This window comes from Sus scrofa, chromosome 5 (assembly GCF_000003025.6).
Source record: "Sus scrofa isolate TJ Tabasco breed Duroc chromosome 5, Sscrofa11.1, whole genome shotgun sequence".
NCBI classification, from domain to species: domain Eukaryota; kingdom Metazoa; phylum Chordata; class Mammalia; order Artiodactyla; family Suidae; genus Sus; species Sus scrofa.
The window spans coordinates 78,229,773-78,248,018 of record NC_010447.5 but is presented as its reverse complement, the minus strand read 5'-3'; the positions used below and the strand labels follow the sequence as shown (position 1 = coordinate 78,248,018).

The 18,246-nt window shown below is 52.0% G+C and overlaps 1 protein-coding gene across 3 annotated transcripts in view; it reads left to right on the top strand.

The window, feature by feature from the left end:
- The window catches only part of VDR (vitamin D (1,25- dihydroxyvitamin D3) receptor), a 60,699-nt gene that overhangs the window by 18,487 nt on the left and 23,966 nt on the right, over positions 1-18,246 (top strand). For 2 of the 3 annotated variants that reach the window (XM_021091108.1, NM_001097414.1), the window contains 2 exon segments: positions 2,799-2,882; positions 5,732-5,879. In XM_021091108.1, coding sequence (XP_020946767.1) covers positions 5,734-5,879 — 146 coding nt within the window. In that variant the 5' untranslated portion in view covers positions 2,799-2,882; positions 5,732-5,733. 3 annotated transcript variants of the gene reach the window in all.

Sequence of the window (18,246 nt, the reverse complement as noted above, 5' to 3'; positions counted from 1 at the left end):
TAAGGGCTCATCATGATGGAATTTCAGCCTTGGAGTTGCACACTTTCAGAGCTGGAAGAGACCTCACAAGTCAGACCTCTGTCCACCCTTGGTCCTACGGGAGTCACAGCTTTACGGGGCCCAGCGAATGCAGTGGAGCTGAACTGGGCCCAGCGGCACTCAGATCCCTGTCTTGTCAGGGCTCTGCTCAGGACACCCCACGAGACCGCCCTGGGCATTCCGCAGAAGCCACTGGAAGATGGGGTGCCTGTTGTGTGAGCCGAAGGGCAGACGTGTGGGAGAGGCAGTGGTTGTGGCTTTTGATGACTGGAAGGAAACACGTTGCCTCTTCATTTCTTGCTAAGGCAGGGTCGGGTCAGTCTAGGGTCAGGCGCGGGCAGGGGTTTTGGTGTGGGATGCAGACCCCGGAGGAACGAAGCCAGGGGCTTTCGGCAGAGCTGAGTTCCACCTCCTGTGCTTCTCAGAGGCTCCAGTCTAGGGGGTTGGGTATTTCTAAAGCAGGGGCAGCGGGGGGTGGCTCTGGGGACAGCCCCAGGAAAAGCAGTGGGATGTGCTTATACTCAGAACGTGAATTGGAGGTGGGGGAGTGTATGACGTGGCAAAGAAAGGCAGCATTCACGATTTTTTTTTTCCACTTCTTTTTTGACACTGTGTCCTTGGCCCACTTTCCATGTACTCGGACCCGTACGCCTAATCTAGGGTAGTCTTCCCTGAAAGGACTCTCCGGCGGCGGCGGTGGCGTAAAGTTGTGTGGGGAGGAGAGGCCCATCTGCTGAATGGGGCTTTCCTGGCTCGGAGAGGCTGGCTGGCAGAAGCGGGGTCCTGGATGATTTGGGGAGCCTCGGGAGAAAAAGCGCTGAGACGTTCTTCCATCACGGCCAGTCCGTTCCGCCCTGACTCAGCAGAAGTGAGGGGCGCCCAGGCCTCAGGGTCAGGGAATGACTCGACTATCTCTCTTAGGAAAGGCGGCAGAGAGGAGACTTGGGGATCAGCCACCTTGGTTCCAATCCAGGCTTCTCTGTGCCTCAGTTTCCCTACACCTAAAATAGCGACAGTAACAGCTCCTGCTTGTGAGGTTGCCTTGGGATTAAACAAGTGAATGCACAGGAGGCCCTTGGCGCAGGGCCCAGCGCTAGTGTCCGTGCTGGTGATGGAAGCCAGAGGGAAGAGTCGGCAGGAGGCAAGGAAAGCCCTCGGGCATCGCAGGCAGCCTGTCCTTGTTTGGCCCCTGGCTACCACCACTGGCCTGGAAACGGGACTCTGGGCAAGTCACTCAGTGCTGTGAGGTTTGGTTTTTCCATCGGGAAAATGGGAGTGCTTCACACCTCACAGCCCCAGTGGGGAGCTTAGCAGGTTGTCACGTAATAGATACCTACACTCCTCTTTAAGCTCAGGGGTGGTGGTCTTTCTGGCTCTCAGCTCTGACTTCTGACTGTCTTAGGGGTTGAGGGCAGGAAAACAGTGGTCATTTCCGGGCCCACTTGTTCCTCTCCTCAGCCTTCTCGAGGAGCCAGTTGAGAGTCTGCGAAATTGCTAAGGCCATGGGGTAGGATCCAGAGAGCCTGCTTGGCTGGGGACCTTGGACAGTTCAAGCAGAGGGAGCAGAGGAGAGTCTGGCTGGGGGGCGAGTATCAGCATGTCTGTCCCCAGCCGGTCCCCCTCCCCTGCCCATGGTCCTTGGCAGTGGGCCAGCCCAGTCCCAGTTATCTCAGTCTGGGCCACTGGCATTTTCCTCAGATGTTCCTTGGGGGCAGGCAGATGGGTCAGTGGGCTGCCGGTTCTAGCACCAGGCCCAGGTCTTGGACACCTCTTGGTCCCCACCCCCACCCTTCCCTGGCTAGATGGGCCACCAGGAGACAGAGAAACAAAAGCTGAGGGTCTGAACCTTCCCCACTTGCCAGGGTTCAGGGGCAGCCACTTGCATATCTATTAATCTCCCCAGCCACCTTCTACTGGTGCAAAGGAAAAGTGTGTGTGTGTGTGTGTGTGTGTGTGTGTGTGTGTGTGTGTGTGTGTGCGTGCGCATGCACACGCAAGGCTGGAGGTGGGTGGAAGTGGGAAGGGAGACATTCTGCCAGCCCCACCTTGATGACCCATCAAGCCACTAAGACCCAAAGTCTGGGCATCAGGGTCAGCCCACCTTCAGCCTTCCCGGGGGTGTTGAGCATGTCTGGGAAAGAGCTAAATGTGGCAGAAAACATCCTGTTTGAAAGCAGTGGGTTGCTGTATTTAACCCCTGCAGCACCTGCTCCGCCTACACCTAGTCTCCACAGACAGGAGATCGCAGACACCGGCCTTTGAAGCCATCCCAAGAGCCAGGCCTGTGCCGCCATCCTAGCCTGCACCCTTCCCAGCCCCCGAGGCACCTCTGCGATCGCCCAGGACTCCTGTCTCCTTCCCACCCTCAGCAGCCTGCCAGGCCACCCTCTGCTTCTCCGAGGGGGCTGGGGGCCGTGGGAGCAGCCCAGCTCCCTTAGAAGAAGCCCTTCCTTCCTCCAATGGCCTCTGCAGAAGGGAGACCGCTTCCATTGGCTCGCCAGCTGGATGCTGCCTCTGGTCACCCTTCCCTGCTGCTCTGACTGCCTCTGGCTTCCAAGTAGGGCCATTCCTGGCTGCCCCGGGGCTTCTGCCCCCGGAGTGCTACCAGTGATGACATGACAGGTCCGCCCCCAACAAATTGCTTCTGTCAAGAGTTCAGTCCCTGACCCGGGGACTGAAATCCCTGGAAAGAGGCTGTCTGGAGCACCAGCGGTGAGCTCGGCGCTGAGCTGTAAAATGTTTCCCTTTTTTCCTTTCAGAGTCCTTTTGGTTGGAAGTGTCTGGGAGCCCTCGCACAAGGGCACGCCTGGGCTCGACCTCCCTGCCCAACCCCGCTCCTTCAGGTGGGTGTTTCCTCATCAGCCACAACCTGCTGGCTTTCTGGTTTCCAGGGGCGAGGGCAAGGTTGGGGGGGTGGCTAGGAAGGCGAGAAGCAGGGGGAGGAAGAGATAATCCCTTGCACTTGGCAAATGCCTGTTGGTCCAGTCCTGTGTCAGCAGAGTCCCGAGCAGCCTGCAGTTGAGACCTGGAACCAGGCCCGTGTTGGGGTGGGGACTCGGAGGGAGGGGCTTGCAGACACCCAGGCCCCAGGGGGCCATCCCCCATAGTGTATGTTTCCTGCTCAGTCCATCTCCTTCCTCTCTCCTGCTCTCTGCAAGCTCTGCCCATCACTCCTAGCTCTGCCAGCTCTCAGGCCATAGATGCCTGGGCCTCTTCTCCGCTCCTGGCCTCTGGTCCTGGGCCCTGGCTTCTTGGGAGCAGCAGGTAACCCCAAGCAGTGAACACTGTCCTGTTCACTGTGGGCCTGTGGCTGCCGGGTCCAGCCTTCTGTCGAGCTTAACCCAGTGCCTGAGTCCCCAGCCCCCAGACCAGGAGCCCTCATGGCATCATCTCTTGCAGGAAGGCACAGCTGCCGTGCCGTGGTGTCGAATTGTTCCAACTCTCTTGCATCATCACGTCTCCGCTGTGCCCAGATGATGCTGAGTCCTTGTCGGACTGATTTGACTGCTTTCCCTCCACCCCCACATGTCATTTCTCTTTTTTCCACCAAATCCACCGGATGTTTGGTCGCTGGATGACACAGACTCTGTAGCAACCTCACCATGACTGGGAGTTGCAACATCTCAGCTGACCTGGGGTTAAACCACAAGCATCCTAGACAGTTTCTCTTCTTGCCCCACAACAGTATTGGGCCTCTGGGATCCCCGCCCACTTTTTGCATGTGTGTGACACACCAGAAACCTGGAGTCAGCCTGGACTTGAGATGGTCCATTGGGACAATGTTGACAAGCCCACGGACACTCACTCTCTCTTTTATTTTTAATTGTTTTACAGTTATACAATATTTTATGTATACAAAAGCAAATACAACACAAAATAGTGTCTTAATAATAATAATAATACCTCTGCCCCTTCAGACTGTCAGTATCTATCCTTATCTGTCCCGCTTCCTTCGTCTGGCTTGAAGCTCTTGGTAGAATTTTTTTTTTAATTAAGTATTTGTTTTGCGCATTTTGTAATCAGAGTTGCTAGAGACCCCTCAACATTTGGGCTTCTCTGGGCCTTGTTTGTCATGATAATATTAGCACTTGCCTCATTGGGGTGAGATGAAGATGGAACGAAATAAGACTCTACTAGGCTATTTCTTTTGGTTTTTTGTTTTTGTTTTTTTTTTTCCTTTTTAGGGCCACATTTGCAGCATATGGAAGTTCCCATACGGGTCAAACTGGAGCTGCAGCTGCTGGCCTGTGCCACAGCCACAGTGACACAGGATCTAAGCCACATCTGTGACCTATAGCACAGCTTACAGCAACCCTGGATCCTTAACCCCCTGAGTGGGGCCAGGGATGGAACCTGCATCCTCACAGATACTAGTCGGGTTCTTAACCTGCTGGGCTGCAACAGGAACTCCTCTACTAGGCTTTGATATGCCAAACCTCAGCTCAGATCGAGGGCCTAGTCATTGAAAAGAAGCTGGGAGCCTCCCAAGGGCCAAGGAAGCTACCTCTCTCACCTCCGTGGGAGGACACGACGCCCTGGGGTGGAAGGAGGGAAGGCGCCTGTCCCCTCGCCCCTGCGTTTTCTTCTGACTTGAGAGAGACCCTCTTGTCCTGGGCCCAGGGGGCCGCTTAAACCTGAGTCCCCTCGTGAGGACTCCGATAAAACTAGGAGGCACATCAGGGAGGCCTGAGGAGCCCCAGAAGCAACTGTGAGCGGACAGGACGTCAAGGATCCGAGGCAGCAGGTGGAGCCAAGGTCCCGATTTGCCTAAGTCTTCTCAGCTGCTTCCCGAGGCGGATTTCCCAAAGCGATTGTATTTTGTTCTTGCCCTTTTCCCCCTTCAAGTGTGAAATCCATCTCTAGATGACACTGCCTGTTTATAAAAAGCCACCTCTGGCAACAGAATTAGTTCATTGTAGATGACTCACACCACTCAGAAGGATGTTCAGAACAATGTGTCGAGTTTGTCTTGAAAAAGAGAAAGAGGGGGAAAAAAAAAGACCTGGATGACCTTGGTACCAGGCCTGGGGGACGGGGGCACAAGACCTGTCAGTCCAGAGCTGCATGGTTGCGAGGAGCTGGGACTGCAGGGTTTGCTTTGACAGGGTTTGCTTTGGGCTTGTAATCCATCCTCCCCCTGCCCCTCAAGGGCAGAGGGGCTGAGGGTTTTACTCTGCGTGTGAGGCTGTTGGTGAGCCCCTGCCCCGTCTCCCTCGGAGGGCGCCCTGGAAAAGAGAGTCTCTGATCCATGACAGGTCCGCTGCTGAGGGGGAGCCGAGGCCAGCGGGGAGCATGTGTTCATTCACGTAAGCCTTCCTCACACTGGCGAAGGGAGACGCCTTCTGCTGATGACGACAGCAGGGTACAGAGAAGCCCGCAGGCAGCAGGACAGCCTGTGCACCCAGGGGCTCTGGTTCCAGGCCATGCTGTGGGCTTCAACGCAGCACCCTCTGCAGATCTGCTCCAACTTGGGCCTGGGAGCCCTGCTTCAGCTCGTGGCCAGAGTGTCACAGGGGTGAGCTGGGGTGCAGAGAACCACAAAGGGAAGGTGCCAACGAAATCCTGCTCAGGCCTGGCCCCTGAGGAGTCGCTCAGCTTTGCTGAGCTCCCGGTGGAAAGGGCCGGGCGGGTGCAAAGGCTGCCAGCCGGTCCTGGCACTGCCTCCATCCATCCCTGCCTCCTGTCCTTGCAGGGATGGAGGCGACGGCAGCCAGCACTTCCTTACCTGACCCCGGCGACTTTGACCGGAATGTGCCCCGGATCTGCGGGGTGTGCGGAGACCGAGCCACCGGCTTCCATTTCAATGCTATGACCTGCGAAGGCTGCAAAGGCTTCTTCAGGTGAGTCCTCCCCAAGGGCAAGGGGAGAGAGAGGAACAGGATTTCCCTGGAAGCAGCCCTGCGTTTCTGAGTCTCCTTCCTTACCAGGCCCAGGGACGTGCCAGCTCTCAGCCCCTGGGGATGACAGGGTCTCAGGGAGGCTGTCTTCCTCCACTTCCCAGCCCAGCTCTTGCGTGTTCTCTGACCCTCTCAGAAATTGCTTTCCTGGGGTCACACGTATGTCCCCACCTTTCCATTACCCCTTGACCAGTAGCCCCCTGCACTGATCCATGTGGCTGGGCTAACAGAGTGAACCTCCTACCCGCTGCTGATCCCAGCATCCTAATTCAAGAGCCAGGCATGGCCTCAGGGCAGCCCAGGAACTTGGCCTCAGAGCTTGCCTCCCACCCCCATCCAAAGCAAACCATTCCTTGCCACCAGGGAAACTACATCCCCCCTTGGTTGAACCTCCACACCTGATCTGTGCCCATATCTGCACCTGTGGCTTGCTTGTCCCAGGTTAGAAAGCCAGGCTCAGAGGGTTCAGGAAAGCCCAGGCACCCTGTTTGGCCAGGGCCGGTTTTCTGTACAAGCAACCTGTTCTCCTCTCCTATGAGCCCAGCATCACCAGTGCCAGGAGTATAAGAAAGTCCTGGAAAGCCTACGTAAAGGCTGTTCCCACCCAGAGCCAGGGAGGGGGATGGGAAAGGGATGTGTTGCAAGAGGCGACTGGGACCACGAGACATGAGCACGTGGCAGGTATTGGAGGGAAGGTGAGAGAGAAAAGCCTAGAAGAAGGCAGCTGAGAAAGCGCTTCTGTACAATAGTCTGGTTGGAGGTGAGTAAAGTTAAGGGCAGGGCTTTAGTCATTGAAGAGAGGAAAGAGCGACTCCAGTCCAGACAGAGCCTCGGAGGTCAGCCTGCTTCCCTGAACTGAAGGGCCCACTGGCTTTGAGGGCAGAGGGAATGAGAGGCCTCGGGTCTTGCGTGCTACCCCCTCCAGCTCAGGGACTATCCCCCACCCCCGGGTCTGGGCCTCATACACACAGGCTCCCCACTCACCTGCCCTCTGTCCCGGGAACTGGCAGGCCTGGAGTTTCATTGCCTTGAGCAACCGCTGGGCCGCAGGGTTTCTGTGGGTGCTAATTGCCCATTTGGCCTGGCACAGGCTGCCCGCTCGGCTTCCCGGCAGGCCGCTCCCCAGCTCGGGGAACCAGACTGGCAGCATCACTGGCTCCGGGTCCTGTTGCCACGTGTCTCGTTCCTCTGGCCTGAAGCCCGTGCTTTCCTTGGGATGGGCCTTCTGCAGCCTGGGCCTTGGATCTCTGGGGGCCACCTGGACCCTTCCCTGCCAGTGCCTGGGCATGGGGGAGCTGTCTTCAGAGAGAAAATGGAGAAAGCATCTGGGTGCTCGCATCAGGGCCTGCTCCCCATCATAAAACTGGGCAGAAATGTGTGGGCTATGGTATTGGCCATGCCATTCATTAGTCATATGTCTTTGCTCAAATCTCTTCACTTCTCTATGTTTCAGTTACTTCAACTAATCACATGTGTATTCTTACCTGACCCCCCCTAGTGTGTAGAATTAATCTGAGACATAACTCATATAAAAGTGCTTTGAACACAATATGAATCAATATATATTTGAGCCTGATGGGTCAATACTGATGGCCTTGGTGGAACCCTACCCTAATAAACACAAGTCTCTCCAGCCATCCCCTCTCTTTATTTTTCTCTCACGCACTCTCTCACCATATTTTTTTTTTTTTTACATCTTGAAGTTCTCCCTCCCTTTTATTATTTATTCATTTATTTATTTGGCTGCACCCAAGGCATGTGGATGTTCCCAGGCCAGGGATCGAACATGCACCATAGCAGTGACCCAAGTCATAGCAGTGACCATACCAGTTCCTTAACCCACTGAGCTGCCAGGGAACTCCCCCCTCACCAGATTTTAGTGAGAATCTGTGATCCAAGCACTAGGCTGGGAGTTGGCAACATGGAGACTCAGACAAAGGTCATATTGGATGGAGTTCCTGTGGTGGCTCAGTGGGTTAAGAACCGAACTAGTATCCATGAGCATGTGGGTTGAATCCCTGGCCCCGTGCTCAGTGGATTAAAGGATCCAGTGTTGCTGCAAGGTGCGGAGTAGGTCACAGATGTGACCCCACGTTGCTGTGGCTGTGGCGTAGGCTAGAAGCTGCAACTCCAATTCAACTGCTAGCCCAGAAACTTCCATATGCTATGGGTGCTGCCCTAAAAAGGAAAAAAAAAAATTTTTTTTAATTTTTTTTAACTTAAAAAGCAAAGGTCATATCTCATCCATCTGCAACCCAAAGGTCTCTGACACCTCTTGGGGCTATTTGGTTAATTCATGGACCCTACCTCCAAATCCTCTCTCTTTCCAGGCTACCCCCCTCCACCCCGGGGCGGGGGTAGTTTCAGCTCTGGAAGGTAGGACTCTTAAGGAGCCACTTGTTGGATTATGACACTTGAGAAGTCAGTTCCTCACTAGAGTAGCTCCAAGCCCTGTGCACGTGGGCTTGCTGCCCTCAGACACACCACCAGGCAGGGAATCCCTGGGACAGGCCCATGGGAGGCATCTGAGTGGAGGGAAGACAGGTTCCCTCATGCCCAGAGCCGAGTGTGAGAGATGGCAACGTGGACAGGGCAGGCACGTTGGCAAACCCACATCACCATGGACCAGCAGTGTGGCTTGTTGCATGTGGGCACGTGATGCTACTGGAACCCACCCTTAGCCCCTCTCTCCAAGACCCCTTAGAGTCAGTCTCCTGTGGGCTGTCGGCCACACCCCTGCCTGCAAGGCCTGGCATGACCAGCAGCAGCTGCTTTTATCCTGTTCCCTGGCCTCAGTCTACTTTATATCTTTACTGTCTCTGTCTTGATGACTGAGCCAGGCTGCACTCTCTGAAGAGCCAGTATCTCTGTTTTTTTTGGCTTGAATTTTGTTTTATAAATACACATGCACATGCACGTGCATGTGCGTGCACACACACACACACACACACACACACACACACACAGCTGATCCTCATTGTTTGGGATTCCATTTCTTCAAGTTTGACCACCTGCTAAAATTGACTTGTAATCCCCAAATCAATACTTATAGCATCTTTGTGGTCATTCGTGAACACATGCAGGGTGGTGAAAATTTCAAGTCTCTCCACACGCACTTTCCCAGCTGAAGCCAAGCAAGACATCCTGCCTTCTGTTTCAGCTCTCACACTGTAAACAAATGTCCTTTTCTCAGTCTATTTAGTGCCACTGCCTTTGCATTTTGGTACTTTTTGATGGTGATGTCACTGTTTAAGGTGACACCCAAGCATGGTGCTGAAATGCTGTCAAGTGTTCCTGAGCACATGAAAGCTGCCATGTGCCTTGCAGAAAAAAGACATGTGTTAGACAAGCTTGATTCAGATGTGGGCTACAGTGCTGTTGGCTGTGAGTTCATTGTTAATGTATTAAATGAGGTGTCTTTAAACAGAAAACACGCATGAAACAAAGTTATATGCTGATGGATTGATGAAATTCTATTTGGTATTCTTCCCCTTTAGTCTAGTTCAACTAGTTGTTCAAGAATTTCATTGTCACTTATATCTGTAAACTCCTGATCCCAGGAAGGAAGTCCCTGTCAGTGGGGGATACTTCTCCACGTTGGGCATCGCATCCTTGGGAACACAAAGAGCAACCACATCCTTGTCCTCAAGGAGTTCCCTCAACCCTGCCATAGCAGGGCTCAAGGAAAGAGCATCACTTTCATGTTGAGTCACTGGCTATTTCCTAAGCCCTGGGGACCAGTAATCCCATCTGACCATTTAGTGTTTGATGGACTTCTAAGATAGTCAGGCTAAACTGCTCTAGAAGCTAGTTGTGGTCATTGCAGCAGGTCCAAGACTCATAATCAAACCCAAGTGTGATTATGGGGGTTGGTCAGTTCTATTGATCTATGGTCAGGGATTAGAAACTGTAGCTGGCTAGTTCCTCCTGCAGGCTATTTCATGTTGTTTCTGCTTCCTGCTCCTCTGGACCACATGGACATCCTCAAAGAAAGATGATATTTCCAATGTGAATAAAAGGTTGGCATGTGCAGGCTTTTAGATGGCTATATGTCCTGGCAATATGTTAACAATTATAGCATAAGCAAGGGCTGTAGGGGAAATATATATATATATATGAAAATATACATATTGTATAGTAGACCTACATATTTTGTATGTGGTTTCTATATAGTGTGTGTGTGTGTGTATATACATATAAAGTGATGATGTGTGGATGTGGATAAATCTCTGGCCATGGATGGCTTTGTCTAGGATCTGATACAAGGGGACAAGTATAAAGAACAGAGAAAAAAATCAGAGGGACCCTTGTGGCGACGAGAATGAAAACTGTGGTAAAGTTTAAGAGGTGGATCTGGAGGCAAAGGTTGAGAAACAGATGGCTGTGTGCTTCTGCATCTTGTCTGCTTCCTTTCTCTTGATACCTCTTTCCCCAGGACGCCGTGACGCTGTGTGCAGCAAGCGCGACGCTGACACAGACAGTGTGGGGAAATGCTTTCTTGTTTTCGAGCCCCAAGGGTCTCAGGGACCGTGTTACTGACGGGTCTGGTGGAGGGCAGGCGGGTGAGGAGCCAGGAACACGAGGAATGTTCTGGCTTTCGGGCAGTTCGCCCAGATGATGCCTGTAGGAGCTGCAACGGGAAGGGAAGCAGAGAAATGGGGCAGATGCCCAGCGCGTCCGAGTGCTTAAAGGCAATTGAGTAAACAGACAGGAGGGGAGGAGCGGCCACTCAGGGCATCTGTGGGCACAAGTGAATGAGTCACCAAGAAGTCAGTGTTGCTGGCAAGGACTTTGTCCGGGTCAGCTTGGCAGCTGGCCTCCCTCCGCAGCTACTCAAGGATGCAAGCGGAAGAGCATGAGGGGGGTCATTTATGGATCAGCCAAGAGTGATGTTTGGATGCTTGGGTGGAGGAGGCCGGAATATTCGGAGAGGGAGCGCCTCTGGAGGTGTCAAGAAAGGCAGTTACACGGAAGGGTTTATTCTGATGAGCGCTTTATTTCTCTAGGAGCCCAGCCCTCTCCTTGGGGCTCACTGGTGTGAATTCCTTCTCAGGGCGCCCTGGGAATCCTCTCACTGTGATGACTGTGATGGGCCAGTGGAGAGGATGGCTGTATGTGTCCCCACACTTCCAACCTGCCCATCTCAGGTCCTGCCTCTCGAGGTCCTGCCAAGCAACTTCCTGTCCCACAGGAGTCCTTCAGACAGTCCCTGCTTCGTGCCCGTGGACTGTGAGGGGTAGGGGGCATACTTTTGATGCTGCTCTGGCTTGGGTTGGGGAACAGTAGATTCATGATGAGGACCGTATTACCTAAGAAGCCCTGAGGCTTTGGAATCAAACAGATCTTGATTCTAATCCCAGCTTTCCCACTTTTTAGAGGTTTTGACATTGAGCAAAAAACCACCTGTAAAATAGGGGTAGTACTTATCCAGAAAGGTGGTTGAGAGCACTGGAGATAATATGTAAGGTGCTGGCAGAGAAGGCGCTCAGTAAGTGGTACCTGTGGTCACCATCTCTTTGTAGTGCCTGCATTTCTGAGAACAGGTAATCCTTTCCTGTCCTCTATCCTGGAACCTGGAACGTGAATGTGATGTGTCAGCAAGAGTCTCTGACAAAAGATCCCTGAACAAGGGTTAAGGATCAGGTGTGAGAAAGGGAGGGCTGGTCCAGGGGCTCCAGAGACCTTCACGCACATCAGCCAAGGGCTCCGTGGGACCTTGCTGGTGCTCACAGAAACTGGACATCCGTCGCTGTAACTCGCACAAGGGCTGTGGCTCTGGACATCAGGAGCAGCAACATATGAGGCAACAATACATTTCAAGCCTCTCTGCCCACAGAGCCCTACAGGGGGTAGCTTAAGATGTGATGTCTGCTTCCCAGGTCTCAGATGCTCAGTGGGGTGGTTACGTACTGCTCCCTCCAGCCATCCTTCAGCACTCCCTCTACCGCCTCTGCCCGCCACCTTCCCTCCCCTTTAATGCTTAATTTGTACCAGGTCCTGCTTCCTCTGTTTAATCCTTAAGATGATCCCCTCTGAACGGTTGTTTCCATTTTACAGATGTGGAAACTGAGGCATGGAGGGATTAAGCAACTTGCCCGAGGTTGTGCCTTAGACTTTAAACCCAGACAGGTCAATCTAACCACATCTGTGTTTCATTTAAAATTTTTAAACAGTTATAAAGGCTGGTGTTTGGTGGGTTTTTGGCTTTTCTGTTTCTTTGGTAAGTAATGCCTGTGATGGGTTGTTTTTTTTTTTTAAAGGATGCAGACTGTTCCAAAGGGGATAGAATTGAAAAATGTCTCCTTCTCAACCCAATCCTCTTCCGCAGAAGCTGTCACTGTTGCCAGCTCATTGTGTCCACTTCCAGATTCTTTATAAAGAGTGTGGATGTGTAACTGTGTGTGTAGGTGCACACCTGAACACACCTGCAAATGGGACTCTAGTATTCTCACCATTCTGTGTCTTGCTTCTTCCTACTGAAGAATGTTCCTTCCAGCTGGTTTTCTATTTCAGCATTTTCCCGCTGCTCTTTTCACAGTCTGTCCGGATGTCCTGTGATGGAATGAGCTAGCCCCCTCTTGATGGGCCTCTAGGTTTCGGCCTCTGCTTCCCTAGACAGTGCAGTCATAACCATCCTTGTCCATGTGTCTTTGGGCCCATGGACTGTTCTACCCACAGGACGAATTCCTGGAAACCTTACTGTGTTAAAGGCTCTGTGCATTTTCTATATTGGTAGATATAGGCATACCATATTTTACTGTGCTTTGCAGATACTGTGTTTTTGTTTTGTTTTGTTTTGTTTTAAAAATTGAAGGTTTGTGGCAACCCTGCATTGTCAGATGATATTTGGCATTTTTTAGTGATAAAGTATGTTTTTTAAGTTTGGTAGTTAGTAGATGCTTAGATGCAAACTATTGCATTTGGAGTGGATAAGCAATGAGATCCTGCTATACAGCACAGGGAACAAAACTATATGTAGTCACTTGTGATGGAACATGATGGAAGATAATGAGAGAAAAATAATGTGAATGTGCGTGTGTGTGTGTGTGTGTGTGTGTGTGTGTGTGTGTGTGTGCCTGGGTCACTTTGCCATACAGCAGAAATTGACATAACATTGTAAATCAACTATAATTTTAAATTTTTTAAATAAAAAAATAAGTATATCTGGAGTTCCCATCATGGCTCAGCAGTTAACAAACCCGACTAGTATCTATGAGGACACAGGTTCAATCCCTGACATCCCTCAGTGAGTTAAGGATCTGACATTGCCGTGAGCTGCAATAGATGTGGCTTGGATCCCGAGTTGCTGTGGCTGTGGTGTAGGCCGGCAACTACAGCTCTGATTCCACTCCTAGCCTAGGAACCTCCATATGCCGTAGGTGCTAGGTGCGGCCCTAAAAAGACACACACACACACACACACAAATCTGGGTTGGAGAGTGTGAAAAAAAGATTATTGGCGTATAGTTGAGCTACAATGTTGCATTAGTTTCAGGTGTGCAGCAAAGCGAATCAGCTATATATCCATTCTTTTTCCCATACAGGTTATTACAGAATATTGAGTTGCCAGTTATCTATTCTATGCGTAGTAGTATGTATACGTCAATCCCATCCCCTCAGTTTAGCCCTCCCCACCACAGTGTCCCCTTTGGTAGCTATAAGTTTGATTTCAAAATCTGTAAGTTTGTTTCTGTTTTATTTTTTTAATTTTGTATTGTTTTTATTTTTTTATTTTGGCTGCTCCCATGGCATGCGGAAATTCCTGGGCCAGGGATTGAACCCACGCCACAGCAGTGACAATGCCAGATGCTTAACCCATTGAGCCACGGGGAACAGGCAGTCTCTGCAGTGATAACACCAAATTCTTAACCTGCTGCTCCACCAGAAGAACTCCTTCTGTTTTAGAAATAAGTTCTTTTCTATCATTTTTATTAGATTCCACATATGAGTGATAGCATATGGTATTTGTCTTTGACTTCCTTCACTGAGTGCGATAATCTCGATAAAGTATTTTTTAATTAAGGGGTGTGTATTGTTTTTATAGATGTAATGCTATTGCACACTTACTAGATCACAGTAGAGTGTAAACATAATTTTCACGTGCACTGGGAAACCAAAAGCTTGTGTGACTCGCTTCATTACGATATTGGCTTTATTGCAGTAGTCTGGAACCAAAGCCACTGTATCTCAACGTATGCCTGTATTGCCAAACTGCCTCCAAAACAGAGGCCTGGGCTCTTTACCAGTGTCAACCTACCTTCCTTTAAAGTTGGTTTTCCTTTATTAAGCTACCTGCTGAGGACCCCTTGATGTCACTACACACAAATGTGCCCCATAGATCTCACGCCAGCCTTTCGTAGCAGGAGCTCCATCAGGCTCCTGTATCCAAACCAGGCTCTGGGATTTCTGGGACATCAGAGCTGCAGTGGAGAAAGCCCCAAGCTAGAACTTGCCCTCAATCTTGGGTTTTACAAGGTGTGTCTATGCTGGCTGGGGTCACCTCCCCAAAAAGGACCCTCTTGTCCCAGGCCTGAGACCCTGGCCCCAGGCGCCTGATGCTTTTGTAAGCTGCTTGTCTCCTGTTTTGATGAATTGGTCTCTGGCACAAGAATCAGTCAATGTCCTCCCTGACCCCTGGCTTTCTAGAAACTGCATCTATATTTAGCCTGGTTGCACCACCCTGACCCCCTCCTTCCTGAGCTGGGGTATAATTGCCAACCATGCAGAGGATGACAGAGTCCAGGCTCAGAGTGCTGCTGAGGAAATGGGCTCCCAAGGAAACCCGAGGCTCTTGTTTCTCAAAACCAAACCAGCTCCCAGGCAATCAGTGTTGGGAAGAAGGCAGGGCAGGGTGTGGATCTTCAGGACGAAGCACAGAGCCAGGGCTGGCCAGCCTGGCTGCCCTGACTCCTTGTGGGCAGAGGCCACATGACAGCTGCATGTGTGGGAAATGCCCTTAGAAGGCAGGAGGAAGCTCCTGTTGTGGCTCAGCAGGTTAAGAACCTGACTGGTATCCATGAGGATGTGGGTTCAATTCCTGGCTTCACTCAGTGGGTTAAGGATCTGGTGTTGCCATGAGCTGCGGTGTAGGTTGCAGACATGGCTTGGCTTCCATGTTGCTGTGGCTGTGGTGTAGGCCAGGAGAAAAAAAAAAAAAAAAGGAAGGCAGGAGAAGGGCGAAGAACTGGGCCTCCGAACTCAGGGAAACTGTGTGCTGGCCAAGAGGCGTGCTGGGCCAGACACACCTGAAAGACTGGCTCCAGAGTCTGGGCTCTAGGAGGGGCCTGGGTCTGCGTGTGGGAGTTGGTAAGGGAGCTTTCCAGCCCGCAAGGGCTGACCCCACAATCCAGAGTATGAGCTTGTTCTTTGTGATGTGCAGCCTCTGCTATCCCAGCCACTATCCCAGCGCTTCTGACTATAGAGGAGCCAGGGACGAGCTGGTTCCTGAATGTTTTCGTAGTAATAATTTCAGAGCTCCATACGTTTATAGGCTCCTCTCTGCTCTGCTCAAATAGTGTGCAGACACACTGCAAGGTTGGTGGGCTGCAGGACACGGTGTGGCAAAGGGTGAAACACTCAAGCGCATTCTTACCCCAGGTCTGAGTCTTGCTGCGGGATCGGGTGCCTGGCAGGTAGAATTTCTTTTTTTCTTTTTTCTTTTTTTTTTTTTTTTTTTGTCTTTTTAGGGCTGCACCTGTACCATGTGGAAGTTCCCAGGCTAGGGACTGAATCAGAGCTGCACCTGCCAGCCTACACCACAACCACAGCAACGCAGGATTCGAGCCGCCTCTTCGACCTACGCCAGGGCGTGCAGCAACACCAGACCCTTAACCCACTGAGTGACCGGCCGATAGATTTTTTACCATCTTTCTCCCTTCCTCCCTCCTCCTTTCTTCCCTCTTTCCTTCCATCTCCGTCTCCTCTCTCGCTTCCCCTCCCTTTTCTCCTCTTCCCTCCACCTCCTCCTTTCTCTCCATCTCTCCCTCCTTATCACCTTCTTGGTCCTCTTCTTCCTCCTCTTTCTCAGTACTCTTGGGCTTCATCCTCTTAAACAAGGACACTGGTCCCCAGAAGTGTCTTTTCACCCAGCTCTGCGTCCTTTGTGTCTCCTCCCCAGCCTCTTTGGAGTCTAGCCCCGCCATCAGGCGAAGGTGGGCTGAGCGGCCATCCTCAACCCTCCTGTGTGTGGAGCTTGGGGTTGGCTTCATATGCATAACATGAGAAAGATAAAAGAAAGAAGGCGAGGGAGTTCCGTTGTAGCTAAGAGGTAACGACCCCGACTAGTGTCTATGAGAACGCGGGTTCAATCCCTGGCCTCACTCAGTGGGTTAAGGATCCAGACTTGCTATGAGCTGTGATGTAGGTTGCAGATGTGGCTTGGATCTGGTGTTGCTGTGGTGGTGGTGTAGACCAGCAGCTGTAGCTCTGATTCTACTCCCTAGCCTGAGAATTCCCATATGCTGTGGGTGCAGCCCTAAAAAGACTAAATAAATACATAAAATAAAATAAAAAAGAAAGAAAGATGAAGTATCAAAAATCTCTCTCCAAGCAAATTTCCACTTGGGGGGTGCCCACCCGTGAGAGTCAGAGGCTGGCCCCATAGAGCCTGAGGAAGAAGAGTCAGGCCTCTAAAGGATGCTGGGGCCCCCCTCTCTCCTGGGGCCTTGGGAAGTTCTCAGCCCCCAGTGCAGGGCTGGTGAGAGGCTTTGGCTCATGTGTCTGGAGGAGCCGTGATGTGTGTTCCTCTTGGTGCCCATGGCCCTGAAGAATGGGAGGGGAGACCCCTGGGCCAGACAAGACAGTGGGCAGGAGGACAGAACAGCCCCACAGCTCAGCCCCTGGGCAACATGACCGGCCATTTAAAAAAAAAAAAAAAGGAAGTGAGAATCTGCTCTAATTAGAAACTTCCGGCCCTTGAGTAGGTTTAGAGAATTATGGGCTCTCTGGGCCTGAGCATTTATGGTAACAGTGAAGCGTCAGGGACCACCAAGTGGGAAAGCAAGAAAGGAGTAAAGGGTGGAGCCAGTCTCATACCCTGCGACCTGTGGTGGTGACAGTATCTCATTTCAGGGTAAGCAAGTCGATTCCATATTCTTCTGTTCCCTCAGGCAGCTGCGGCAAATGGATGAAGGTACAAGGAGAGGGGCTCCCAGTTGCCGTGAGCAAGAGCCTGGGGTACAGTCTCTCCCTGGGGAGTCACTGCAGGGGCAGGACACAGCCTTGGACAGGCTGCACTGGGGGCTAAGCCACCCAAATAGCTGGCACGCCTCTACCTCCCTGAGGAGGTGCGGGTGGCCCCTTGGGTAATGAGGGTTGTGACAGGAAGGTACCTGGGCTGAGGTCCAAAAGCAGCAGCGGCCACTCCCAGACCCCTGGGATGTCTTTTGCCTGGAGTTGTGCTCAAGGGCCAGCTGCCTAGAGCTGTTTCCTGGGGGCTCAGGTTCACTGAGCTCGGGTGTCTGGGGATGAAGCAGTATGTTTATCCCAGGAAGCTAAAAGCTGAGCTTCACACTCCTCAGGTCCCAGCTTGGGAGCCTCACAGTAAGTCTCTTCACCTCAGAGGTCCCGTCCCCAAAATGAGGGGGTACACTAATGTCTGGGTCCCTGAAGGGTCCTAGAGTCTGACTGCCGGCAACTGCCTGCTCTTCTGGTCTCTCCTCCCCTCTGCCATGGGTCCAGTTTTTCATTCCCTCTGGCCATGTTGACACGTGACTGGGGTTTGTCCTAAACCCCATGCGAGTTCTAGTGAATGCGAACAGGAAGTCATTTTTTGTCAAAAATCCAACGTGTATATGACATCTGGAGAAGACACTGTCAGTAGCTCATCTCCAGGAGAGGGAAAGGGCTGAGCCTGGGCCTTGGCGTCTAAGGTTTGAGTGTCTCCACATCTCCCTAAAAGATGCTGCTGCTCACAGAGAAAGCAATACTGCCACTGTCTTTTCCCATCTAAATCCTGTCACCTGTCCTGGGGCAAAAAAGTGGGGCCTCTCTCCCCTTGCCGGGGTTTGGGAGAGGAAGAGGACCCTCCAGGATGTGGGTGCTGAGAAACCTCTGGGGAGATGTCCTTTAGGCAGCCTCACAGAAGTCCCATGTGCTGTGGCCAGCAGCAGGGGGAGAAGGCCAGAATTAGGAAGATGAGCCATCAGGCTTGCACACACCTGCATGCATGTATGCATGTGAGCACGCACATACACACACGCACACACACACACACACCAGTTTACATAGGTTACCAGGACGGTGCCAGCTTCCTAGCTAAGAGCCCAGGGGTAGTTTTCTGTTCTTACAGAACACTTACTTCCTCTGCCTTT